This window comes from Botryllus schlosseri, chromosome 7 (genome assembly GCF_051294905.1).
Source record: "Botryllus schlosseri isolate E-star chromosome 7, Bs_hap1, whole genome shotgun sequence".
Lineage (NCBI taxonomy): Eukaryota > Metazoa > Chordata > Ascidiacea > Stolidobranchia > Styelidae > Botryllus > Botryllus schlosseri.
Window position 1 is genome coordinate 19,697,571 of NC_137242.1, and position 27,424 is coordinate 19,724,994.

Genomic DNA, 27,424 nt, shown 5'->3' on the forward strand with positions numbered 1-27,424 from the left:
TCGTCAGGACCCCGGGCTCCCATAGGGTGATAAACTGACCCCGCATGACGTTGTTCGCTTTTCCCACGAAATTAAAGTTGTACTGTTTATTGAGACAGCGCGACGCCCGAATATTTCGATAATTCATGATAAATTCGGTGAATAAGATCGGAAATTGCGTAGTTGTCGTCTTTGCCCACGTAATCCAACTTACCGGTAGAGCTGAGTGTCTTTGAAACTGCAGACCCCATAAAATTAAACATCTTCGGGCGGGCAGACCCCTAGGTATGACTTCTTCACATGATGTTATTCCGTGACATCCTGTCTGCTATATCAAAAAATGTAGAATTGCCCAAACCTGGAGTATTTGGTTGTATTAAAGTAGCATATACATCATAAGTTATAGCTGCAACATGCCACCCAAGATGCCTCCCAAGAAATCTGAACAAAGTGAAGCTGATGCCATTCGCAAGTTGCTTCCAAGATTCGAAGATGAACTACTTGCCAGGATAAAAGATGACCTGCCATCAATCATCAATATATGTCTACAGGAACTTCTTAAATCAAGATCGTATGATACCTCCAAATTGCAACATTCTCTTGATGCGATAAATGTATCAATCAAAGAACTGAACAATGATATCCAGACAGTAAAACATGCACAGCAATTTCAAAGCGAAAAATTTGATGAATTAATGAACGAGATTACTCAGGTCCAGAAGATGGCGAAAGCAAATGCTGAAAACATACGAGAGAACACTGAATTAATCAATTCGTACAAAGAATATTCTACACAATTGGAAGGAAAACTGGAGGAATTTGACAGACTCTCTCGCATGGAAATTCTGGAATTTCACAACATTCCAGAACAGGAAAATGAAAGCACTGATAGCCTCATCAAAGAATTACTTTCTCTCATGAACATTGATATTTCGGAAAATGACATTGATTACTCATTTAGAAGACGAAAAGCTAAAAATAAAGAAACTGGTCCCATTATTGCTAAATTTATCTCCCGCAAAACTAGGAACCACATCATGTCTTCTCGCTCGAACCTCAAAGCTGCTCATAACTCCATAAACATACCAGATGTATCGAAAGTTTTCGTTGTGGAAAATCTCACACCAAAAGCACTGAATCTGCTTTTCAAGGCAAAAGACCAAAAAAAGAAATCAGGATATTCCTTTCTCTGGACAAGAAATGGCAAAATTCTTGCAAGAAAAAATTCCGACGCCAACATACTTGTCATCGAGAATGAACAAGATTTAGTAAAGATGAGTTAAATTCCTGTTATATGGCTACCAGAACTTCTGTCTCTATTATAATGCTTAACCAGCAGTATAATTTGGAAAAAGTGTTTCCTTTCTCACACCTCGGTAATATAGAATTTCATAATTTATTTTCCTGTGATAACAGACCCTATCTAACTTCTGACACCAGAAAATCACATAACCTTAAAACTAATAAGATTGATTTTTTGAATGTACAGGACTGTAAATACCAGGATACAGAACGTGGTCCACCATATTTCAAATTCAGAAGTTTTGGCCGAAATGCAATGCTCCTGGGCCATGTAAATATTAGATCAATACAGAAGAATTTTGACGAATTACACAATTTTCTTTGCTCCCTTGACTATCCTATTTCAATTCTTGGTATATCTGAGACCAAACTAAAGAATGACCCAATAGACAATATAACTATAGATGGCTATACATTTATTCACAGTCCCACTGAATCCAATGCTGGTGGAGTGGGATTTTATATCAATAATAATGTTTCTTACAAACTGTTGAGTGAATATGCTCTTCAAGAATGCAATATTGAACAACTCTGGATTGAGTTTGAAGGATCCAACAGTGATTCAAAAAACATAGTCTGCGGTGTGATCTATCGACACCCAAAAGGCAACTTGAAGAACTTCATAGATAATCTCTCATCTAGTCTTGACCAATTAACAAACGACGGGAAACAATTCTTATTGATGGGTGACATGAACATAGACCTTCTTCGATCATCCCCTACTGTACATGATTACTTAGATATGATTACCAACTATGCCTGTATTCCCATGATAACTAAACCCACTAGAGTGACCAGAACATCGTCTACTTTATTGGATCATATGTATACTAACATCGTCGATCTTCGTTTAACGCCTTCTATAATTAATTCAGACCTGACTGATCATTACCCTATATTTTGTCTCTTGGAAACCACAACCCGATTTATCAATAGCCGCTACAAGCGTAGGGATTTTGGTAGTATGGACTACGACAGTTTTACGGATGATATCGAGAAAATATCTGCCAATCTGTACCGAACAGAAATTGATGAAAAAAACTATGATTTAGTATTTGATAAATTTATGCACGATATATGTGATGTTGTGGATAAACATGCACCATTGCGAATTCAATCAAAACGCGAACGCAGACTCTCTGCAAAGCCATGGCTGTCCAAGGGCATCTTGACATCTATCCGTAATAGGAATAAGCTGCATAAGTATTTATTACTCAATTTTTCTGCTTGCAACCACTCTCATTACAAGTCCTATGCAAATCTACTTTCCAAAGTCAAAATAAAAGCCAAGGAACTTTATTACAAAAAGCAATTTGCACAACATAGAAATAACCCAAAAATCGCCTGGAAAATGATTGGTGAAATAATAAATCGTGGCACAAATACTTGCATACCAAACAAAATCATAGATTCGGAAACTGGTCTAACCAAAACTGATCAACGTGAAATATGTGAAGCGTTCAACCATTTCTTTTCATCAATTGGTTGCAAACTAGCCAACCAAACTGCTCCATCACAGCGAACTTATGGCCTTTCACCAGAATCTTCCATCTTCATGAAACCTATCACAAGTGCTGAGGTCATAACTGTTCTTGCATCACTAGAAAACAAAAAGTCTCAAGGTTATGATATGCTACCAAATTATATTGTTAAATTAATTGGCACTCAACTTAGTGATAGTTTGGTTACTCTCTATAACCACTCATTAAATCTAGGAATCTTCCCAAACTATCTCAAAATAGCTAGAGTCATTCCCATATTCAAAAATGGTGACAGAGACATTATCTCAAACTACCGGCCAATATCTATCCTGTCGCCCTTTGCAATTATCTTCGAAAAACTATTATTTCAAAGACTAAATGATTTCCTATGCCACAAAAAATTGTTAAATCAATGCCAATTCGGATTTCGACAGAATCATACTACCTCTCAAGCTGTTATTCATATGACCTCGAAACTATATGATATACTATGTGCGAAGCAAACTGGATGTGGAGTATTTCTCGACCTGAAAAAGGCTTTTGACACCGTTGATCATACTATCTTAATAAAAAAACTTGAGTATTACGGTGTTCGTGGAATTGCAAAAAAACTTTTCAGTTCCTACCTGAGAAATCGATCCCAATTTGTTGAAATCAATTCAATCAAGTCATTGGAACTACCAGTAACTACAGGTGTTCCACAAGGCTCTGTGTTGGGGCCACTATTGTTCATCATATTTATAAATGATATTGTCTACTCCTCCCCAGGAAATATCACACTCTTTGCAGATGATACTAGTATTGTCACATCTGGATTTGACTATGCATCTGCCATTGACAATACTAACTCTGAACTAGCCTCTGTTAGCAATTGGGTGTCTTCGAATAAATTACATATCAATCCCCTCAAAACCAAAATACTAGTATTTGACACTAAAGGATCTCTCAACAATGCGATCGCAGAATTCAAACTAAAGGACTCTTTGATTAAAACCAGTCAATCTGTCAAGTATCTAGGTATTATTATCGATGATAATCTAGTATGGGACCATCACATCAACTACATAGCAAGCAAAATATCTCGTGGCATTGGTGCACTCTATCGCCTGAAGAAGCTGGTTCCAATATCACTTCTCCTACCTGTTTATCATGCGCTCGTCCACTGCCATCTTACATATGGAATAACAGTGTGGGGCTGCTCTTACAAGAAGCATATCAACAAGCTCCAGGTATTACAAAACAAAGCCATTAGGATTATATCTAATATACCTGCACGTAGCAGGGTCAGTCCTGAATTTAGAAAATTGGGCATTCTCAAGGTCTCGGATTTGTATGAATTTGAAATTGTAAAAATCATGAAACAATATAATGAAAGAACATTACCTGAATATTTCGACAACTTTTTTCAATGCCCCAATTCAATTCACCATTATAACACTAGATTCTCACAGAATCAGTCCCTATTTGTTAAATTGAATTCATCAAGACTGTCAAGAAATTCCCTATCTTATATAGGTGTGAAATTTTGGAACAATGTACCAGCTTTGTACCGTACTCTTCCTTATCATACATTTAAAGCTCGCTATTGCAAATTTATATTATCCAAGTACTAAGAAGAACATATCTCATGACCACAGTAATGTTGTTTGTTGTTTTGGTTCATTTAATATGCTACAATAATATTACCACTGTGTACATGGGTCAAATTGTTATTTTCTGATCACACTGTTAACTATGGTAACCGTCCTTCACTAGTGTGGCTGTCTTTTATTTACTTTTGTTTATTTCGTTACTCTTTGCGGTGCTACTTGACTGAGAGAAAAAATTGATCCATATTATAATTAATACTGCCAATATGCTTGGGTGACTCCGGCCTAGAAGACTTCGGTCATATCGGGTCTCCCAGTCTATACCGTGCAAATTATAGTGAGGAAAAAATTTAAAAATGTATACTATTGGACGTGAATGTTTGTGGACATTGCCTTTACTATATTTCATGGTTGACGAATAAAAGAACTCTCTCTCTCTCTCTCTACTAAACTGGAAGATCACACGATTTCAGATCAATTGGTATTTCTTCGCTGGCATGTAATTTTCTTTCCTGCGGGATGGTATTTATCTTGATAGGTTCAGATTGCCAAGACAAGAACATTCGGCGCTAGTCATTTAGGCGTCTATATGGACAAATAAACCTATATGTATTTTGTATATATAACGAAGTTTTTGGTATTTCGAAGTTTTTGGTCAGCATAAAAGCAGTCCTTTACGGCCATGGCTTCCTCGCTGCCGATCGTTCACACTTATTGGAGTCACATGTTACATGGCCTAAAACTTTAAATGTCTTGGTGCGTTGTGGTGCGGTCATGGCCAACGCTGATATGCCCATTTCTACAAATCTTGCGTATTTTTTCTTGGGGAAGAGTACCCAATAATCAAGATATGCAGCTAATTGAAATCGCACCCAGCGCAAAAAATTTTTTAAGAAGTTGCATAAATTTTCAAAAAATATTCTATAATTTATGCCAATTCACGAAATAATTTTGGGCCCCTTCGAGCTCGGCCCCCTCAATTGGGGGGTTTGGGGTGCGACAGTTACGGCCCTGAATATAGGACTACCAATTATGCTGCTTTTAGCCGACTAAGCAGTATGCATCTCGGCGTATTCAACCGTGAGTCACGTGTTGCACATCTAGTTATCATAGAGTTACCATACGGCCTCTTTTAAGATGATTTGTCCTCTTTTATGATTTTTTTAAAGTGTCCTCGGAGGACGCCCAAATGTCTTCTTTTTTGAGGATTTTGGTTACATAGGGCCAAATTCAACTGATATACATTAAGTCAGCACTGTAGGAACGCTACGGCGGCTATTTCGGAGCTGGACCTGGAAGTTTTTTTTTCAGTCAACCACCTGTTAATGTGAAAGAAAAACTGTATTGTCCGGGAGTTGAGCCTCTTTCTTTTTTAGTCAAGCGACCACGAGGGAGAGATTTTCCTCCGGTTTTGAAAGTTATCAATACCTATTTATATCTATAGCTACTGCTCGTTCAACTGGAAAGTTGGGGCACATTGCATTGAAACAGCAATGACATAACGTTAGCAGTCGATACTCACAATTCACAACTTTCCTGCAATTCTATAATTAAAAACCACATAGGTCAAGCCAAGCAAGAGTATTTTACAAATATAAATTTTATTTTTGTCATAAATCGATTCTTAATATATGTTGGGGGCCGCAAGAAGGCTATCTGGGGGCCGCACTTGGGAATCACTGGCATAAACTATATTCATTCGATTTAAATCAGCGCCGGCCAACCCGTGGCCCGCGGGCCTCATTTGGCCCGCGAGAAGGTTTTGAGTGGCCCGCGCGGTCATTTTCGAACTTAGTAATATTATCAAAAATGGATTATCCATATTGGGAACTTGCTAAAACCAACCAAAAATTTGATTAGTCCGGACGCAACACTTGAAATGTGGCGACTAAAATGTCAGTTCCGGTGCATTGGCAGATCCTTGAGCCAGTCGCATTTTGGTAGATCTTCGTACATCACAATAAAGCAGAATATTCTGCGGTAGATTTATCTATAGTAAAATAAATTTTGACGCTTCCCGAAATATGATTTCACTCGATTTCTTGCTTTTAATATATTGTTACACCCTCCCTGAAAATGAAAGAACGCCTAATGTACCAGATTGAGTGTAACTATATTCGCAATTACGAGAGAAAGTGTCGTCCAACATCATATGCACAAAATGATTGACGCATGTTCGCCGAAACTTTCGATATCGATATGTCCAGGCTCCGAATAGTCAAATCCTTGCGAACTTAGCCCTGCGATATACTCAAGTAACAATATTATTGACCTATAAACTTTGAGAAAATTTTGCGCTTCGTGCGGCTAGTGGCCCGCACGCTTATTCGTCAATTGCATGTGGCCCTTTTATTTGGCCAAAAAGGTTGGCCACCCCTGATTTAAATCATAGAGGAGTTTTGATAAAGGTGAGCACTGCCCAATGTAAGCGCTGAGTCGACTAAGAAACAGAGATACGTTTCTATTACTCTACTACTACTATGACAACGTAAGCCGTGATCATCTCGTTTGCGGTCAAATTTAGTTGTGATGTAACAACGGAGGACCAGTGAAATGTACAATCAGTGAATGCATGGAAAACTGAATGGGATAGAACGGTAACTGCGTGGCCTGTCAATCATTTGCGGTTGAATAACAATCAGTAGATAACGATCAATCAACCCCGAATTTTCGGTGGTTTGCCGTGATACTACGGCTTACGTAACAGCCATACATCGGGTGAAGCAACTGTCATTATTATCGTTAGCGTGACTAGTCTAAATTAATTTCATATAGTTAATGACTGCACGTCGCTATCAAGTTGAACATCGACGCCAGTGTCCTTTGTAGTTTCTAGTATGCTATAGTGCTGTGCAATGTGTATAGTATTTAGGCTACAATGCTACATGTTCGAATAGCATCATAAATTGGATAGTAATTGGTATGTATATCTAATATCCGACCAGCTTATGCCAACTCCGATCACTTTTGATCCATCAATACAGGATGGTGTTCAATTATATCGCTAGCAGCTAGAGCAGGGGTTCCCAAACTCTTTATGGTCGCAACCCCACCTCTCAATTTGGCGTGCTGGTTACTAAAAAAGGCTATAGTGAAGCTGGCGACTATATGTGCGCAGTAACTCGACAACCTCCCTCCTTATATTAAAAGAATCAATCAAGAATGTAGCAACGTATATTAATCTTTTTAAGCGATTTCTATCTATATCCAATCGAAGTAGTCCAAGTTAAATAGATAGAAATACAGATAACGATCTATAACTTATTATTCCACTGCGCCGAGCCTGCATGTGTGTATTATACTGTTAACTCATCTGTATAGCACTACCGGCACTTAGTTCTTGTTGAACGTCATATTGATTCTTATTATGCTCTCGACACTTAGTAGTTTCTGATATTCTCTTATATTTTTTCTGATTAACACATTCTATCTGTCCTATTAACTGTCTTCCTGTGCATCTTACACCGTGCCAAGGAGTTTACAAGTCATTCACTACATAACGTTATCAAGGTACATCATCATCATCATCATTGGTTTATTAGCAATTTTATCAGTTCCATACATCACAAAAATGCGATACAATGAAAAGATAGGCAGGTGTCGAAGCGACTTGGAGTAGTCTATGGAATCAGACACCCAACTTGCCCTAGGCAGGGGGTTCTCAACCCGCAGACGTTTATTTTTCGGTCCGCGACGTTTTTCGTTATGAACTCAATTACTACTGGGACAGTTATGGTACATATTGATTTAGCGACTTAGCTAAATTATCGCACCGTCTCTGTTTCATTTGATTACTTATTCCTTGGTTTGTTCTGATTTCTTGGTAGATGCTCGAGTTGATTGGTATTGTTTTGAATCGGTGTTCGGCTGGACACTTTTTGAAGAGTGTTTCACTCATCGCGAATGGTTTGAACAGAAACGAGAACAAGGAACGGGAAATTAAACAGCAAAAATTGGATTCGTAACTCTGCGTGGAGAAATGAATCTGCTTGCTCAGATATAAATGGAAAACCAATGTGTCATATTTGTCGAAGAACAGTTGTCGTACCGCAGCGTAGTAGCTTAAAATGATACCACAATAGTTTCTTCTGCAGTTATACATATCGCCTGATCTTAGAAAACGTAACCAGCTAGGTGTCAAGCCGTAAAGGCGTTGTTAAAATTGCCGACGACGTTACAGACGCATCGTTCAAAATTGCTTGGTATATCGCTAAACCCCAAAAATATGCTACAGAATGTGTGATTTCAATAAACCTTTGTGTGAATATTCGCTGTTTCCGAATCTTAGCAGCAAGCACAACATCACCTGACAAATTTCGAAGCTACAGTTATCTGATTCAACCGTGACCAGAATAGTATCAGCAATGTCAGTCGATCTTTTATCGCATGTTCTGAAACAAATTGCAGCGTATTGACTCATTTTCGCCGCCTAGCATTGGACAAATCCACCGACTCCACGGACATTGCATAGCTAATTACATACTAATACACACTGAAAGAAAGGTAAAAGAAGATGCCACATACTGTCAATAATTACATTCAAAGTATTTTAGACAAGACAAGTTACTTACGATAATGATAATAGCACTTAAGTGACCCGTTGTACGCTGCTACGTAAGCCGAAGAATAACAGCAAACAATCGCGACATTCTGGCTTTACTGATTGTTATTCAACCGTAAATGATTGACAGGCCACGCAGTTACCGTTCTATCCCATTCAGTTTTCCATGGTGAATGACTAGTTGCTCTCACAAGTGTCAGCGCCGTATCGCGAATAATCCGAACGTACAGATGATACAAGGATTTAGTCGACACAGTTTGCTTATTGATGACTTGAAATTGACTCGAAAATTTTGCTACGAGTCACGAGTCAATCCACATTTATGAAGCGTCGAGTCAAGTCAAGTCAAGTCATTTTTGTAAGGTGACTCGAGTCAAGTCAAGTCATACGAAAAAGTTGACTCGAGTCTGACTCGAGTCAAGTCATGACTCGAGTCATCCCAACACTGGTATGAAACAGAGCTGTAATTACTCGAGTCATGATCGTCTCGAGTCAGACTCGAGTTACGATTTTCTGATGACTCAACTTGACTCGAGTCATTCTCTCAAAATAAAGAAATGACTCGACTCGAGTCAATCTGAGTATTGACTCTACTTGGACTCGGGTCATTGCCCATGACTCGAGCCAATTCATATGACTCGAGACTCAGACGGTCAAGACCGACATTTCATTGTAATTTCGAAGAACAGTAAAGTAACCACCCCATTGGGATTTCGTCTATTGGTCCTGGTACTTGAAAATGCGACCAGAAAGTGGTGAAAGTGAGGGAAATCATAGTATGTTATAAATGCGGACCATCCGATATCAGCAAACAGATTTTTAAAAGTGGGTTTACCAAGACTTTAACTGGAAACTGAGCAGTCAACACAATGACTTGGACTCGGACTCGAGTCATAATACCATGACTCGCACTCGACCCTCTGCTTGATGACTTGGACTCGTACTTGACTCGGTGGTAAATTAAAAATGACTCGACTTGACTCGAGTCAAAAATATAAAAGTGAGATTGACTTGTGACTCGCAGCGTTGTGACTTGGTTACAACCCTGGTATGAAATCGTACCCGATTATTGTTATAATAACCGTGATTTGATCCTGAATATTCCAATTATTACCATATTATTATATGGTTTATCATAGTCGAATGGTCCTCGAGCGCGATTACAGCGCGAAATATTTCCAATACCAAAGTCTCAAAAAGACCGATTGAACTTTGACCTCTTACCAAAACCGAAACTGCTGCAACCCAAACCCCCAATCGGTTAGCTTAAAGGGTGCCCTAAATTATTTCGGTGAATGGACATAAATTAAACCTTATGTTACGACGACTTCCCCACGCAAGAATATGCATAATTATATAAAATAAAAGTAGGCATTTCGGCGTCGGCCATTACCACGCCGCGATGCGCGAAGACATATGAAGTTCCGGTAAATATGGGACTCCGAGAAGTTCGTCAAAAAGATCGTCAGCGAGAAAACCTTAGCCGAAGATTGCACTTGTGTTGAGCGTAAACTTCGATTTGTATCATTCTAATGGTCCATAGGTGATTAAATCGCTCGTGCCGAATTTTCATGTCGTCGCAATCTGCACCCCACTGGACAAATAACATCCATCACAGAAAATTATTTGCCAGTGACGAAATACCAATTTTGAATCGTGTGCTTGCTAACATTAGTTTAACACGTTTCTGCGTTTCAATTTCTTTTGCCTATATAGCGGACAAGAGGTAACATAATAACATGTAACGATTTAATTGTACCAACGGGCACGCCCAAATATGTTCAATTATTGATTATGTGGCCTTCATTTTCCAATACAACAGCTCACTCAGCGCTACTGGTAAATCTGATTAGAGGATAAAAAGTTTATAGTGATGCAATTACAACCTATTTCATTCATGTATTATATAAAATTTTAGCTCCTAAAGCGACCAGACCACATAAACTTCGCGAAAACACGCGAAGCCGTCATGAGTTTGGTATATCACGCTATGGGTGCCCAAGACAATCGTTTTTAGAGGGGATGACGAAGTGCTGTTACGGCCCTCCCTCTCACCCAGACCTGGGCAAAGTGCGGCCCGCGGTTAAATGCGGCCGGAGAAGTTATTCTGTGCGGCCCGCGACAGGTTGCTTGGAATTCAAAACATAAAACTTGCTTTTTGAATGACTGAAACCATAGGCTGTATCAAATGAACAGGAAATTCGTTTACTTTGAAGCCTGTTTAATAATATGCCACGATCGGACTGCCTACGCACCTCGCATGCGTAATCCAGATTGAGAATAAAGACTATGTGGCAAAGTATGAGTAGCAATTGAAGTCACAAGAAATCACCATTTCCGTACAGTTTAGTTCAAACCTTCCTTGTTGCCATTGTCACTGTGACAATGTCACATTACGCATTATACGGCATGTGAATCAAATTGATACGTGATACGTTTCCAAATCCGCAATTCGCAAATCCAGTTAATCAGTGCTCGCGATTACTATAGATGACTCATCATATCTATCACCCATAAATTATTAACGGGCATGACAAAAAAAAACGAAAAAGGTTTAGGTTTAGGTTCAGACTAGAGCACAAAATATTTGTATACTGGATTCAGGGGTGGATTTCTCCTTTTAGTTTTTGCCGAGCATGTCGCCGAGATTAGGGATATTAATTAAAGTCAGTCTTATGACAAAACACGAAACACGTGGAAAAGGGAGGGCGCAGTTCAGAAAAATTGCAAGCTTCGCGCAACATAAAGTCTTTTAAGCTGCACTCTGCTCGGAGGTAGCGACCAAGAAAACGAGCTTTGTACTATAACATATGCATTTCAGTGCAGTGGTTCTCGAACTTGGGGCGTTAAAACATCAGAAGTGTGGCGCGAAGCCGAAGTTTAACTGAAAAAATTTTCGCGCTCTGCGCGATTCACACCCAGCATATCATTTAGGCTCTGTGTATTCTCCTACTTTTCTATTTCAGAATTCTCTTATAAACAGCCGGAACCTTCCATGCCATCGAACTATGTATTGCGATTGCTAGCATTCTGGTTTCACTTTTCAATATTCTGTAATATCATTATAAGGGGGGCGCGAACTTTTGCACTATCATAAAGGAAGGCGTGCATAAAAAGCTTGAGAACCACTGTTTTAGAGTCTTAATAGCAGAACGTGGATAGGGGTTTAAAGAGGAGTAAATATGTATCATGTTATACATTTTCTCCAATTATGACGGCAAATAAATATTTTTTTAATCATCCGTCAATTTCTCATACCTAATATCAACACATTCAATGAGCAGCATTTACTAACAATGCAATTTAGAAATAAAATTAAAATACGCTGGAGAATATAGCTAAATTTTTCACTCGACCCGCCAACGTAATTTCGACTTCTCATTTAGCCCGCGCGGAGGAAAATAATTGCCCATTTTTGAAAGGGGGCGCTGGAGGAAAAAAGGTCAAGAACCTCTGGTCTAACACAAACCAATCCATCCCTTGACGACGTTCTCAAGTAGCCGCAACACACCTGAGAACGCTGGAAACCAGAGGTGGTCAGTAACGAAGTACTTCTACTTTTTCGAAGTACTCAAGTAGTTCTCCTCTACTTCTGGTACTTACTCAAGTAGATCTAATTTTCGCTACTTCTACTTCTACTTCGTAATATTTTGTGATCTACTTACTTACTTTTCGCTATTTTCAGTTTGTCAAGTAGAAGTAGTTCAATCTTTCAATCAGGAAGATAGCCTGAGGAATTTCGGGGCTGTTTTCACGGAGTATTAACATTTAATTTTCATAGCAGTTGAGTAAAGCCCAGAATTTTCGTCGCGCTTCGCGTACAGTGGATACGGAGTTACCAGTATGATTTCACGAACGTATCGATGAATATAATTTAGATAGCGGGTTGGCGTGGTTCCGTTCACACTACTGGGATATCTAGAACTAGATATCTAGATATTCCCGCGTTCACACCAGATTGTCGCCCTTCGCCCAAATAATTCATCACAGTATATATGAATCATCATAACGTTTGAAACTGATGTTTCACAATCTAGCATCTAGCCTACTTGTCATATCGTAATCTAGCATGTCCATGGCGCGTCCTAACCTGGAAAAGTGGACTCTGACTTTTTTCAGCTTTTCACGTTTTAGCATACCACCTTTGAAACTTTCTGGACTAAAGGCATGAAAAACGTGTTCCGCTATTAGAAGTAGTATTTATGTTTCATTTTCAATTCCCAGTATCATATACTTTGAGTTATAATTAATATCAGTTCTTTTGTCTGGATAACATACATGTTGAAGTATAAAAGCAAGTGTAGTAATGCCTTTAATTTCCGGAAATAAAGCTACACAATATGGCATTTTTACGGTCCACCATATTTTTATTAACGTGTACTAATCGCGCAATGTGTTTACACCGTCTTCTATACAACTTCTCCGTATTGCTCTTCGACTAAACTACGGACCTTATAATATGAGGGATGGCGCCATACCATGCTATTTTCTAAAACGTGCTGTTCGAGAAAACAGAGGATAAGTATCGCATTTGCATATCACTCCTATCATTTTCATGCCATGATGTGGACGAATGCTTATGCTATCGAAAATTGGATACCTGCTGGTATGCATCAATATTAATCAAGCTCGTCACCTTTCGCATAGCTTAATTTGCACCTTTTTACAATCCATGTGAACGAATTAGGATCGTTTTCACAACTACTTACTTACTTGAGTACTTTTAAAGTCAGTGAATTCTACTTCTACTTCAAGTAGTTTTAGGGTGCTTATGGAAGAAGTATTTCTACTCGTACTTGAGTAGATTTTTTCGTCGCTACTTCTACTTCTACTTAAGTAGCTTTCTTGATTACTTTGACCACATCTGCTGGAAACTGATAGGGGTATCCAAGGCGAGAGTAGCGGTAAAGACGCTCTTCCATCGTCAACAAAATGACTGGAAGTTATCTGAAGGGAAGAAAATCTTCTAAATCCATCCAAAGCAACTTGCCGAACAGACTGAAATCCTGAAGCCGCTGTTTCATCGATTACCAGAGAAAAGACTGTCGATATCGAGATGCGGTATGCTAGAAATGTGGTCGTAAAGATCCTATCAAACCTGTGTGCATGTCTACCAAACCTAGTGTCACGCAACAGGTCACATCCGTCAATTTCTGCTCAGTGTCGCTCCTCTCCTTTGACATCGATCAACCATATCTACGAGTGGAAAACCAGCTGTGGATCAACTCCAGCATCAACGTCATTCCATTGCCGACACAGTGAGACACTGGTGCACCCTCCGCCATGGTGGGATTGACTGGGCACAAATCTTTAACCCGATCGCCTGATTTAATCGGTGAAATATCAACTTATAAATGCACTCGCTTTTCAGCCAATCGTCTGCAACGGTTATACTACCAAATCAAGTGGTCGACTCAATCGGTGACGGCCACAAATCAAATCAAATCCGAAGTTCGAGTTGGCTTAAAATTGGTAGTTCTCGACGAACACCGTGGGCAAAACATTTTTGGTCTCCATTGGAGCGATGCTTTCTCCATGACCGCTAAGGAAACGTCTGCTTTGGATGCAATTTCCTCGCCGATGGTCCAATCGCAATCATGTAATACTATTGACATTTGTGATTGGAACGACAAATTGGTAGCTTTTCAGTCCACTCGTCTTTCGTTTAACCGCACTCTGGATCGTGTCGCCGGTCTTAAGTTGTTCTGCTAGTAATATACCGATTTCATATTGCAACCTCGACGTATGAGTTATTGTTCAAGCAAGATCAAGAACATAATATAATCGCATTGATATGTTGTAAAATAATCTTGCAGGTGTACGGGGCCAATCATGATTCATGTCTTCATGTGTTTATTGTGTCATTGGGGTGATGGCTACTGTTGTATAACTTGTCAATGGGGTAATATCGTTGACAAGTATATAGAACCCCGTTTCACACTCTACTCAATATCAACGTCACAATACTCGGACGCCGAAAACATTATCCGGTCTGGCCTAGACCGTTAAGGCGTAAGCTTATATTCCCTCGTAGGTCTTCGTCGAAATTGTTGTCAAACCCATAGAAGATAATGATTTCATGGGATTATTATATCATTTTATTGCCCCGATTGATACATTTTGCGACGTTTAAAACGTCAATACGTACTTCAGCATTGTGGCATTATGTGATCCGAGTCGTCGCTAGGTATCGTGTTGTACACGCATATTAATGTTGCCTTCACTAATGTTCCCTCTAATTTTTGACGAGTCTGCACACACTCACCAACTCACTGCGCATACCCTTGGACAACAGTGCGTTACGACTAAAGCAAAAAGTCATCACTTGGGATTTTTTGTGCGCAACTTAGATTTTCTGTGCGCAGAGCCTGTCTCAGCACTGCGCAATTGCGCACGCGCGCAGCTTAGAGAGAACATTGCACTATACTGATATGTAGGGTTGGAATTAGCAACATGACGTCCGGTGGCATCATGAGGTTCACGTTCGCGTTCACACAGAACCTTTCACAAAAATTCGCGTTCACACGGACCTGAACCTTCCAGAGGTCACACCATCCCTAGTGTCAACATTTTACTTCGGGTGGAACTAGAAAAAGAAATGAGCGTGGAGTACTGAGGTATTACCAGTTTCAAAACGTACATTGGGTCGACGCGCCAAAGATTTTCAGCAGCAAGTTATGTAAAGTGAAGAGCTAGTCGTCCCTAACAAACTGAAGTCAGTGTAGTAAAAGCTGTCTAAAATCAAAACCAGTGTCCTAATAAGCCAGTTAGGAGCTTCGCTATTGAAAAGAAATTTCAATTTACGCCTTCCCGCGTTTCCGGCAATTCAAAGTGGAACACGAGACGCCGTCATTGATACGTCACACACGATTTGATACCGCTTGCTTGCGCATTGAGTTTTGTACGAAAATCCGTCAATGAGTACTTTGTGCTTGGGATGATATTGGTGTGAATTTTGGTAGCTATCGAAAGCTGAAATATTCGATGTATTGTACTGGAAATAAAATCCAGATTTAATTTGGCTCTGTGTCACTGGGGCCCACGAACAAGTTTTGCGGTTCCGTGAAAAAAACAATGTTGATTTACATAATACGTCATTAAGAAACTTCAAAACCAGATTATCATTTCTCTATGACAGCGTTTGTGAGACTATGACTACTAGAGATGAGCATGGGTTACGATTAGGATTTGATAAAACAAGATTTGTGAAATTTTGTCGGATTAGGATTGGATTGGGATTTCAGATTTCTCTTTGAATGGATCAGGATTAGGATTGGATTCATTGATTTTTGGTGATATTGATGTCCTGTGGCGAATGGCAACAACGTTTTTCGTCCTACTAAAGTTACTTCATGTACTTTGACACTCATTATGCGTTTTATTTATTTTTACAGAATTATAGGCATAAGATGTAGGCTGTCTAATAATAGCAATTCTAGTTTACATCAAATTAGGATTAGGATTGGAATATACAGAATGTCTGGATTAGGACTAAGATTAGGATTTGTAGCTTCGGATTTGGATTGGATTAGGACATAAAAATTTCAAATCCACTCATCTCTGATGACTACCTTGTCTAGTCATCAGTTAACTCATTTCAGTGTTGCAATATCGTGAATAGAGTTGAGGTTGATGTGGTATATTATATTTTCTAGGGATGGGTACAAGGATCTGAATCAAGTATTAATTCTATTGATTTGTGGGGAATAGTCAGAGATGATTCTACTAAGTGTTGATATAATACCCTCCTTGCCCCTAAGAGATCATCTACTATATAAAAATATTTAAAAAATTCTGCTTTTCGCTAACTTTGGTTTATTGCAGCAGGGGATTATCTAATCGCTGTTGTTACCTAAATTGACCGTGGACATGCGATACACGGATCTTACACCACGGATCATTATCTTCCTAAGTGAGGATTTAAACTGTTTTACGTGTATTGATTTGAGCCCGGTCGATTATATCGGTTCGCAGATAATGTCGAGTTGATAACACAATTTGAATGAAATAGCGGCGATTTCCGGACGCTGTTTTTGTTGTTTGTGCTATTCATTAGGGATGGTGTGAACCTCTGAAAGGTTCAGGTTCGTGTGAACGCGAACCTTTTTGAAAGGTTCTGTGTGAACACGAGCGTGAACCTCATGACGTCACGTGACGTCATATTGCTAATTCCAACCCTATCTTTCAATGAAGTGATAGCCTATATTAAAGGGGCACTGCGCTCTAAAAATGATGTGGTCTCAAATTGAAGGTAAAAACGAACAAAAATTTTTGGCCGCGGCCATTTCCTTCAGAACGCCACCGTAATGGAGCTGCAATTTATTTAAATTTCTACAAGACCAGCTGCCGCGGCTGCTTAACCCGTTAGATGGCACGATATCTTCACCGTCGCACTTGCTCGACGCGATTAGGCAGTCACGCAGAGAACGAATTTTAGATAGTTGTCAGCCGATGTTATGAAGGAAATATGTCTAAGTTTCGTTCTCTGCGTGACTGCCATATCGCGTCGAGCAAGTGCGACGGTGAAGATATCGTGCCATGTAACGGGTTAAGCAGCCGCGGCAGCTATTCTTGTAGAAATTTAAATAAATTGCAGCTCCATTACGGTGGCGTTCTGAAGGAAATGGCTGCGGCTAAAAATTTTTGTTCGTTTTTACCTTCAATTTGAGACCACATCATTTTTAGAGCGCAGTGCCCCTTTAACGTACACGATACCTCGCGACGACTCGGGCCACATCATGTCACAATGCAGAAGTACATGTTGGCGTTTTAAACGTCACTAAATGTTTCAACTGAGGCAATCAAAGGATATAATACTCCTATAAAATCAATATCTTCCGTCGCTTTGCCAACAATTTCGTCGAGGACATATCAGGGAATATAAGCTTACGCCTTAACGGTCTAGGCCAGACCGGACAATGTATTCGGCGTCTGAGTAGCCTATCGCTACATTGATATTGAGCAGAGTGTAAAACTGGTTTCTATACTTGCTACCGATATTACCCCATTAACAAGTTTTACAGCAGTAGACAACACCTCAATCACAAGGATTTGGTTCTCGTGATGCAGTAAAGATATGAAGTCAAGATTGCCCCGTACCCCTGCTAGCTTTTTTGCATCAGAAAACGATATCAATCTCATTGATTGGTTGAATATAGGCATCATTCGCTGACTACGTATTTCGCTCGTGATGTTGTGTGATCGCAAGTCAAACTCACAGCAGAGAGACACTAAATATTCACAAACGGAAAGCTGAATATTTCGAGCAAACATTTGTTACAAAGCAAGTAAAACTTTTGAGATTGTCAAGGTGCATGCTCGTTTATAGTGTTAATTTTTAGTGCTGCCAGCGCCATGCATAGAGTGGCCCGCAGTTGAAATGCAATTAATATGAACCAAAGATGTTATAATGAAGTGAAAATTGTAATATATGAAAAAGGTTCACAGTGCAGAACCTATACCAAGGTTCTGTTGTGAACGCGAACCTCTAAATTTCCGAGGTTCACACACAGAACGCGAACGTGAACCTCACGTTCACACCATCCCTACTATTCATATGGTTCTGTCGACTTCTATGTTCATTTACACAAGTCCAATTTCCTTCATGGTTATTCCGTAGCTGCCGACTAATAGCACGGCCCAGTTTTAGGCTTTTATAGGACACCGTTTACTACACGGATGGAAAGTCCACAAGACCAAAAAGCAAAGACACTAAATTGTATAAAAATGCATTGTTGTGGCGCACAAGGCCTGTACAGGCGATAAGCGCCACTGTCGTTGTTGTGCTATAAAAATAATAATAATATTACACGGATGAGTTGGCGAGGAGGACCCTAGATAAACCTTCAACAGTCTGGTAGGAGTTGACCTCGGTCGGACTCGAACCCGCAACCCGTTGGTGTTACAGCTGTGGATTATACCACTACCCTATCTCGTCACTTTCCTGACGCTGATGCAGTGAGTCAAAGAGCTCTAATCTGATTGACTGGGAATCTGCAGACTTTCGAGTTTATTTTATGCCCAAGCATAGCAATGGCTGTAAAGCTGTTTAAATGAATGCTCTGAGACACTTATTTAACTCATACAGTAGAAGACACGCTGATTTCGATTGAATATTCAGTGTGTGTTTTTGTTTTGCTTGAAAATCATGGTTTTAGCGTTTTTCTTCAACACAGTTGTTGATGGACATTTCATTTTGTGCAGCAGTATTCTGCGAGTGGCGAGATATATCGTAGTGGTGTAAAATCCATAGCTGCAACACCAATGGATTGCGGGTTCGAGTCCGACCGAGGTCGACTCCAGAATTCCTACCTAAGTGTTGAAGGTTTATCTATCAGGCTCATCCTCACCGCTATCTCATCCGTGTACGTGGTGTCTTACAGAAACCTAGAAGTGCGCCGTGCTAGAACTACTGAAGAATATTAGATCCTTGTGTAAATGACCATAGTAGTTGACAAACACCATGAATACCACAAACAAACTAGTATTCCTTTGTAATACATTGGATGCGCAATGTTTTTGTCACGAACTTTTGGGTTTTACGAATAGGCTTGGAGATTAGCGTAGGGATTCGCGAACTTGATTAAGGTTACGAACCGCTGTGATAGGAATTATCGAGTCCAAGATGGTAATTTGAGGATCAACTTCATTATTCTGAATGATTTCCTTTCCAACAAAATTGAAGCCGATATACTCGGAATAAACGCTGCCTCTAATAGAGCGTAAATCGGTTTCCTCTTAATAGATTTCGTGTGTCTCCAATTGATCCGTTGTGAAATCTTATTGTTTCAGATTTCCTCAACTTAATCGCCGGCCGAGAACGCGTCGCGGCGAAGGATGAATCATTGGTGAGGAACAAGCTACTTGAGTGAGACTTGTACAAACTGTGAATCTGTTTTTCGAGTAGTTCAATAGTTCTAGTTTTTGAAAAGTGAGCAGATGTAGTAGTAGTTCTAGTTGTCGAACAACTAGAGAACACGTGTCGTCGTTTGGCGTGAATCGTGATACCGGCGTTCTGTTTTGTGATGTTCATGCAGCCATTGCTAGCTCCACATGCTGTCGTCGGGAGCTTATCATTGAAAAGACAGTTATTTCAAGGGTTATAGTTGTGCATTTTGAAAATCCAGTAGTATTTGCAAGTCTGATTTGAATGCCCATTCAATTCGATGACAAGTAGCAATTATCTTTCCCTCTCCAGGAATGCGAGCTGTACGAGTTTAAATGCGGCGATGGCTCGAAATGCGTAGACGAAATGCAAGTGTGCGACATGATCGCGGATTGCGATGACCGGTCGGACGAACCTGCTCATTGCGAAACCTTCGTTTGTGCGGACGGCGAAGTGATAGCGGAAAGGTGCGTATTCGATCGCAGCGGAATTTGATAGAGTTGGTCGGAACTGGTACTAGAGTAGAGCGAGAAAGAGAGAGAAAGTTATATTCGTCATCGCACCAATGAAAATAACAAAAACTTCAGATACTTAATTGAACTACACATTAATCAATATATATATATATTGACCGGTCGCAGTAGGGGTATGAAGATCAACATAAAAGAATCGTGATATAAAATATATGAAGGCAAGCAGAAGGAGTTTGTGTACCATCTAAAATAGTACGCTACATTGTAATTAATATTGATATATAATAAAAAATATAGCACAGAATATAGCAATATATCATTACTAGTCTACACTAAGACGCTGTACACAAGTGGTAATAATATATAAAAGTATTTACGATATGTATAAAAGACGGAGTACAGTTGTAGCGAAGAATGAACACTACTGAAGTCGAACGCTCGTGTGAATAAAACGTTTTTGATTTTGCGCTTGAAAACATATAGTGAGTCAAATAGTCTGATAGAAACTTGGAGTTTGTTCACAGAACGACAGCCGTGGAAAAAATGTTCTCACGCCGTAGGTCGATTTTTTGACTCTTGACACTGTCAAGAGTTCCTGGCACTGAGAATGTAGCTACCTTCTGGGATTTTAGATTGTGACTAGCTCACGCCGGTGCACTTCCCTCAATGCATTTGAAATCGTAAAGAAGGAGCTTGTATTCAGATTTCTATCTTCTGGAAAGCCGGTGCTACTATATGTGAGCCATTAGCGTACCATTGACGGTGGGGCCCGGTTTGAGTCTTGTCAGTAGCAAGTAGCGTCGGAGGTTTATCTGAGATTGTCCTACCTAGTACCAATCCAAATAAGCGACGGGAAAGCGCGAAGAAGCCTCAAAAAGAGAGCTAAAGGTCGAACACTGGCGTTTGGTTGTGGAGGATGCTAGATTGAGATACCGCACTTGGTCGTTTCGAAATCCTACTATCTGTTCATTATATCGCATTGTATTTTGAGCGCGTGTAAAAATAATAGAACCACCGATTATGCCACATTCAAAAACTTGGATTCCCTAATTATTGTTGTATGTCGACCTTGTTTACTAAATTTTATCGCGGCATTCCTGAGCAGTCCAATCGGCACACCACTGGTGTAATGACTAAATTTTGTTTTATAGGGCTAGTTTTGCCTGAAACGTTTGTCGGGTAATAAAGTGGAATTAGTCCAAAAACATAGCCTCTTGAGTAAGTGCTGCATGTATGAAAAACCTACTATAGTAACACCAAAAAGTAGAAATCATTTCTAACTGACCACCTCTGAAATTCGGTTGGTCGAATGTTGTCAAGCTAAAGTGGAAGTAGATTACAAAGGTACGTGAGTAGCCTACGTAAGTAGGCCTAAGTTAGTAAGTAAATAAGTAAGTAAGGAAAAACCAAGTATTCTAAGACTATTCGAATAGATGTAGCTCAGAACTGACCCCGTGAGTAAATGACGCAAGTGTGAAAAACTAATTTGTTTCTGACCTCAAAAAGTAGGGGCAAATATTGCTGATCTCCCGTAAAATTCAATTCGTAACAGGTTTCGTTGCGACGGAATTTCTGATTGCCGACAGGGCGAAGACGAAAGTTCGACAACCGCGAACTGCACGAACTTCCTGTGTCGAAACGGGAAGAAAGTGAGTGGTTCTGTTCGGTTCGTTTCCAAAATTGGGTTCTCGGTTCGTTCAGGTCGCGGAGAAGCAAGTCTGCGATCAGCTGGACGATTGCGACGACAAGTTCCAGACGGACGAATGCGATTGCCCGCACACTTTCTCCTGCGCCAATGGAAGGTGAATTCCTTCCACACAAAAAAATGATTGAGAAATATCAAGATATATGTATATTTATATTTTATTAAATAAGAAGTATTTTAGAAACATAACCTTGTGTAATAAGGAGTTCAAGTAGGTAAATTATACTTGAAGCAGAAGTGAAAACAGAAGTACTGTTACTGGCCCCCTCTAGTCTGCGTTGTGACAATACCCATATTGTACAAGCAATAAAGGAAGCTACTCAAGTTGAATTAGAAGTAGGGACGTAGAATAGTCGAAGTAGAATATTAGGAAAGAAATCTAATCAGTAAAGTGCAATAAAAATATTGTCAGATGCGTGGTTGATCTTCTGGCGTGCGACGGAATCGACGATTGCGGCGACAATTCTGACGAGGCAGATTGCAAATTAGACAAGTAGGCGCGCGAAAACATAGGCACACACTGGTATATCATATTTATGTGCTTATGTTTAGGTTTGTGTGTGACGATGGCCGAGTCGTGGAAATGAATTTGAAATGTGACGGAAAAGCGGATTGCGAAGACACTAGCGACGAATGCAAATGTCCGGGAACTTTTCGATGCGACAACGGACGATGTTTGAGCGGAAATCTAAGAGGTTGTTTGTTAATTTGATTGCCTATTAGTAGGAGTTATGTTGCTTTGTCGTTCGGTAACTGTGTATATTGTGCATATGTAACAGTTGTCGTTGTTGTTGTTGTGCTCTGTTGTCTGTTTGCTTGTTTAACTTGTTTGTTTATGTTTTGTCTGTCACATACTGTATGTGTTGTGAACATGTATCTGTTCTTTTGTTGTGCGTTTGTGTTTCTTCTTATTTTTATTGTTTGCTGGTTCTTTTGTTAAATTTAATTTGTTCGTATGTTTCCTGTTTTGTTTGTTTGATTGGTCATTTATTTGTTGCTTGCTGTTGTTGTTGGATCTCTTTGTTTGGTACATTGCTTATCTAATTATTATTCTTTGTTGTTGATTTACTTATTTTTACTTGTTTGTGTTGCTACTGCGTCTTTCCGTATGTAACTGTTTGTTTGTTGTTTGCTTTTATTTGTTTTATTGTTCATTTTTTTTTCCTTCGAGAACTGTACGTGCTGTCTGCATTTTTTGTTTGTGTAGGCCTATATTGTTGTTTAGTTGTTGGTATGTTGCTGAGTATCTCATGGGCGAAAAAGTTCACTTTACTTGCTTATTGTAGGATTACCATATTTTGAAAACCGAAGAAGAATACACTTTTTACAAGTGACAAAAGTTATGGTACCGGAGAATATAAACGCGTGATTTGAAAAAGTTCGATTACTACCATTAGGTTGACTAATGAGGGTCATTTTTCAGACTCGACTCCAGAATTACCCGCGACTAACAATCACTGTAATAGCCGTGTTTACCAAAAATCGGTCATTTTCAGTTACTGCTCCCGACCAAGCCGTTTTTTAACATATTTTTCTATAAAAAAGAGGACTAATTCCCAGAAAAGAGGACATTTGGGCGTCCTCGAGAGGACAAATCCTCTTAATAGAGGGTATATGGTAGGGTTACCATATTTTTGTAACCCAAATTCCGGACGCTTTTAGCGTCCACTAGCAGATTTCGAAATGAGGCATGAGCACATCGATCAATATGACATCAAACCAGCAAAGCTTTGTCTATCGACTGGAGGTGGTCACGATCCGGCTCAGGAGTATGTGATTGTGTGTTGTAAGTTGTGACCTGGGCCGAAGTCACATTTTTTCAGCCCCCTCATGCCCGAATAAACACTGATCTTGGGCCCGCCGTAGGGTAATCGATGAAACTTCTGGAGGGTTACTATATGCATCTGGTCGTTGAATGATTTGAATGAATTATGTCAATAATATTGGTTCTTCCGTATATTACTATATAATTTGATCCTCTATCCGCCCACATGATCGGAGTTAGCGGTAGAGCTGGTGGATGATGATGACTTCGAAAATACAAGGCCGGTAATTGTAAATCGTTCATGTCATACCAGATTATTTATCAGCCGGTGCGCACTGCACCCATGAGCTATATAAATACCGTACATCCGGTGGTTTCCAACCTTTTATGGTCGCCACTCCCTTTCCAATTTGAAAATCTTCAGTGGCCAGCTCAAAATTGGATAAGCTGATTACTAGTTAAAGGTCGACACATTTGCCCAGACTTACTCACGGCCTATTATTGAAGCTGATTCAACATCTTCGCGAACCCCATAATACAGGCAAACTACCCACAGGTTTAGAACCACTATATTCCAATAAAGCATCCAAACGGCCTAAACCGACTCTATGAATATACCGATATCTTGTAATTGCGATTAGAATTAGACTTATTTCTGTAAATGAATATCATTTTCTTTTGTTCCGGTCGCAGTTTTTGCGAAGGTGGTCGTCCCATATTAAAACCAATATATGTGATACTAAATCGCGCGCAGCGCGAAGAAAGATTTTATGTAGCATAAATCTGCCCAAAAATAATATTATGTTGATTTAGGAAAAATTATGAGCTTACTTCATAATTCCGGACATTTTGGCATATTTTAGAAATTCCTCCCTGACGCAATTTTAACAGTGAAATTCCGGACGTATGGCAGCCCTAGTATATGGTAACCCATTACTTGATCGCTATTGTTTACTCACTTATTGATACTTGTTCGTTATTGTTTATTGTCACTTATTGTTACTTATTTGTTTATTCACTTTTCTATTCATGAAGACAACGGTGTCGACGACTGTGGCGATAGAAGTGACGAAACAATCCAATATGTGGAAACGACAATGGCGGCGCTAGGATCGGGAAGTGACGAAACAATCCAATATGAGGAAACGACAATGGCGGCGCTCGGATCAGGAAGTGACGAAACAATTCAATACGAGGAAACGACAATGGCGACGATTGCATCGGGAAGTGACGAAACAACGGCCGCCACAATGCCGACGTCAGAACGCGAGACGTCACAATCCACCGCCGAGTTCATGTGCGCGGGAGGCCAGACAATCGGTTTGGAGTCGGTCTGTGACGGAATAGACGACTGCGGAGATTGCACGGACGAAGTTCAATGCATCACGTGAGTGAATTCGTTTGGGATGACCAAAAAAATCAAGAAGTAAATTTTTCCAAGTAAAAATTCAAAACTTATCATTTTCCAGGCTCGGAAAATTGTTTTTCTGTGAATCTGGCGGCTGCGTCAAACGGCAGAAGCGCTGTGACGACACAAACGATTGCCCGCAAGGGGAGGATGAACGAGATTGTTTCTTTGAAAACGCGACTATGACGACGGAAACTCCGAAACATGAAATATTGGACAAAGAAACAGAAACAAGAGTCGAAAATGACGCGACAATGGCGACATCTCAACTTGTGGCTTTGTCAGCGATTTTTACAGTTCTCAACATCTTCTTGTAACGATATTTCACAGACTAGAATATAATCAAGGGATTACTTACGCTCTGATTTACAAATTGTGCTTATAACAACGAGGCCATATGACCAATATTTTTAAATATATGAAGAGTTTAAATGAACTAATCAACAAGTCAAATTGAACTCGTTTGGCAATCATACATCTTAGTTATCGCAAAAACCAACCTTTGCCATTGTGACAAAAACCAGAGCTCGCGAAGAAGGGGGTCAGCTCGCTTACCAGTGAGTAAGTGGGCTTCGTGGAAAATCAGTCATAAATGCGTGCTCTCTCTCTCTATCTATCTCTCATTAGACGAATGTACAGCTGCTGACCACTGCCCGGGGCCCAGGTGGATATCAGATTGAATGGCTATTCTTTCAAGTCCTTTCGCACCCGTCTTTCTTTTCATTATATCGCAATCTTTTGGTGATTTTGAAAGGAAAACAAATCAATGAATAGACTCTCGGCGGTGCGCACCAACACCTGAAGGAATGCTCCGCACTGCCTGGACGTCAAATAAGTCCAATTGTGTTGAGGTTTTGAGTCCGTCCATTCCACAGATCAGCAGTACATGTTGCTCGTTCTTTCAGTTTATGTGTAAATCGCTTCTTCAAGCGTCAAACATCAACGTTACCTTGTAAAAACAGACTATCCAGGACTTACATCGTATAGGCCAGTGGTTCTCAAACTGGGGGACGTGAAAGCATTTGAAGGGGCGCGAAGCCACCTGATAGAACTGATATTTCTGGAACTCGAAATGATTTAAATTTGTGCTGAAACCTCCAACAACAACGGCAATATTCCAAGTTATATATTCTGATTTTAAATGTCATAGTTGCGTCGTACTATCCATACACCAATGTTATAATTTGACTGATACCGAACCTTGCATCGATTAGAAGATGTGTTATCCGACTTCAGAGTTATAACTGGTGAATGCGTGTAGCTGTCAGCTGATGCTATTATGGTCTGTCTATCAAGCATATGTGCAAATTGTACTGATAGGCGCACATTTACGGGGAAATAAAATATTCTCTTATAAGGTCTGTCATATGCCATGTATAATAAGCCTTTGGAATCTAAGAAACCAGGATTTTAATCGAAGCGGCTTTTACAACATCGAAGTAGCCTTTCCGAGAATATTCAATTAGGGCACATATTGTAGAATACCACACCTAATAAGTGCATTTTATGGCAGCCCAAGCCTACTTAATTAAATTATTGTCTTGCTGAACGCCTGCGACTCGTAAAAAACTGTTTGTCCCATGAAGTGCCAGCGGTTTGAAGGGCGTGGGGCAAGCGCCATTAGTTGTTTATTCAGCTGCTGGCCGGGTATGCTTGAATTTTAACCAAGCTCAAGTCGCGTAACAGAAGAAAATATATATCTTGATGAAGAAGGAATCTAACACTGCACCAACTTTCAAGGCTGATGCGACTAAATAATTACAGTAGTCCGTAGTAACTACGTTATCAAAGTCGAGTATGCCAGGGTCTGCGTACGTTCAGGGGTCGGCAAACCCCGGCAAGCGTGCCATTTGTGGCAAGCGAGATGATTTTTCGTGGCACGCCAAATGATTTGACGAGCAAGACATATTGTAACCATGTTTGTTGCAAAACATGTCACATAAGTTATCAAAATAGAAAAAGCCTAAAGTATTTGATAAATCAACATAATACAAAGTCTTTGGGGCAGGTTTCAGTTATCCTATACATTTTTTACGCGCTCAGCGCGATTTACAGTGACCTGATTTCTTTTTTTGGGAAAAACCCACAAAAATATTTATACGGCAACCTATTGTGTAAAGCTGTTTGAATGCTTTAGTCTAGGAGTGTGCATGTGCGCCGTGCAGCATGTGGGATCGCGAATATTTTATCGATGTGAAACACACGTTCGGCAACATGCGATTCCATGCGTTGTGAGTGGTTCGCGATCGCTGTGCCGATTGGACTGCTCGGGGTGC

The 27,424-nt window shown here is 39.9% G+C and overlaps 3 protein-coding genes across 4 annotated transcripts in view; all 3 read left to right on the forward strand.

Annotated features, from left to right (window-relative positions):
* Positions 1 to 339: 339 nt before the first annotated feature.
* Positions 340 to 27,424, forward strand: part of LOC145442840 (glutathione synthetase-like) — a 350,056-nt gene continuing 322,971 nt past the window's right edge. For both annotated transcript variants that reach the window (XM_080320861.1, XM_080320864.1), the window contains exon 1: positions 340 to 360. The gene's annotated coding sequence lies outside the window, so the exon portion shown is untranslated. The remainder of the gene's footprint in view (positions 361 to 27,424) is intronic.
* LOC145443505 (uncharacterized) lies at positions 393 to 1,262 on the forward strand. The gene has a single exon (XM_080321463.1). The coding sequence runs from the start codon at positions 393 to 395 to the stop codon at positions 1,260 to 1,262; it is 870 nt and encodes a 289-aa protein (XP_080177589.1).
* LOC145442849 (uncharacterized) lies at positions 16,697 to 26,378 on the forward strand. Its single transcript, XM_080320878.1, has 9 exons — positions 16,697 to 16,824; positions 19,704 to 19,759; positions 20,110 to 20,264; positions 21,823 to 21,919; positions 21,972 to 22,072; positions 22,388 to 22,468; positions 22,528 to 22,670; positions 24,776 to 25,127; positions 25,210 to 26,378. The coding sequence occupies exons 1-9, from the start codon at positions 16,782 to 16,784 to the stop codon at positions 25,463 to 25,465; spliced, it is 1,284 nt and encodes a 427-aa protein (XP_080177004.1). The 5' UTR covers positions 16,697 to 16,781; the 3' UTR covers positions 25,466 to 26,378.

Coding starts and splice junctions, on each gene's coding strand:
- LOC145443505 (XM_080321463.1), top strand. CDS start 393: ATGCCACCCAAGATGCCTCCCAAGAAATCTGAACAAAGTGAAGCTGAT.
- LOC145442849 (XM_080320878.1), top strand. CDS start 16,782: ATGCGATACACGGATCTTACACCACGGATCATTATCTTCCTAA. Junction 16,825..19,703: donor ACGGATCATTATCTTCCTAA/GTGAGGATTTAA, acceptor TTATTGTTTCAG/ATTTCCTCAACTTAATCGCC. Junction 25,128..25,209: donor GACGAAGTTCAATGCATCAC/GTGAGTGAATTC, acceptor ATCATTTTCCAG/GCTCGGAAAATTGTTTTTCT.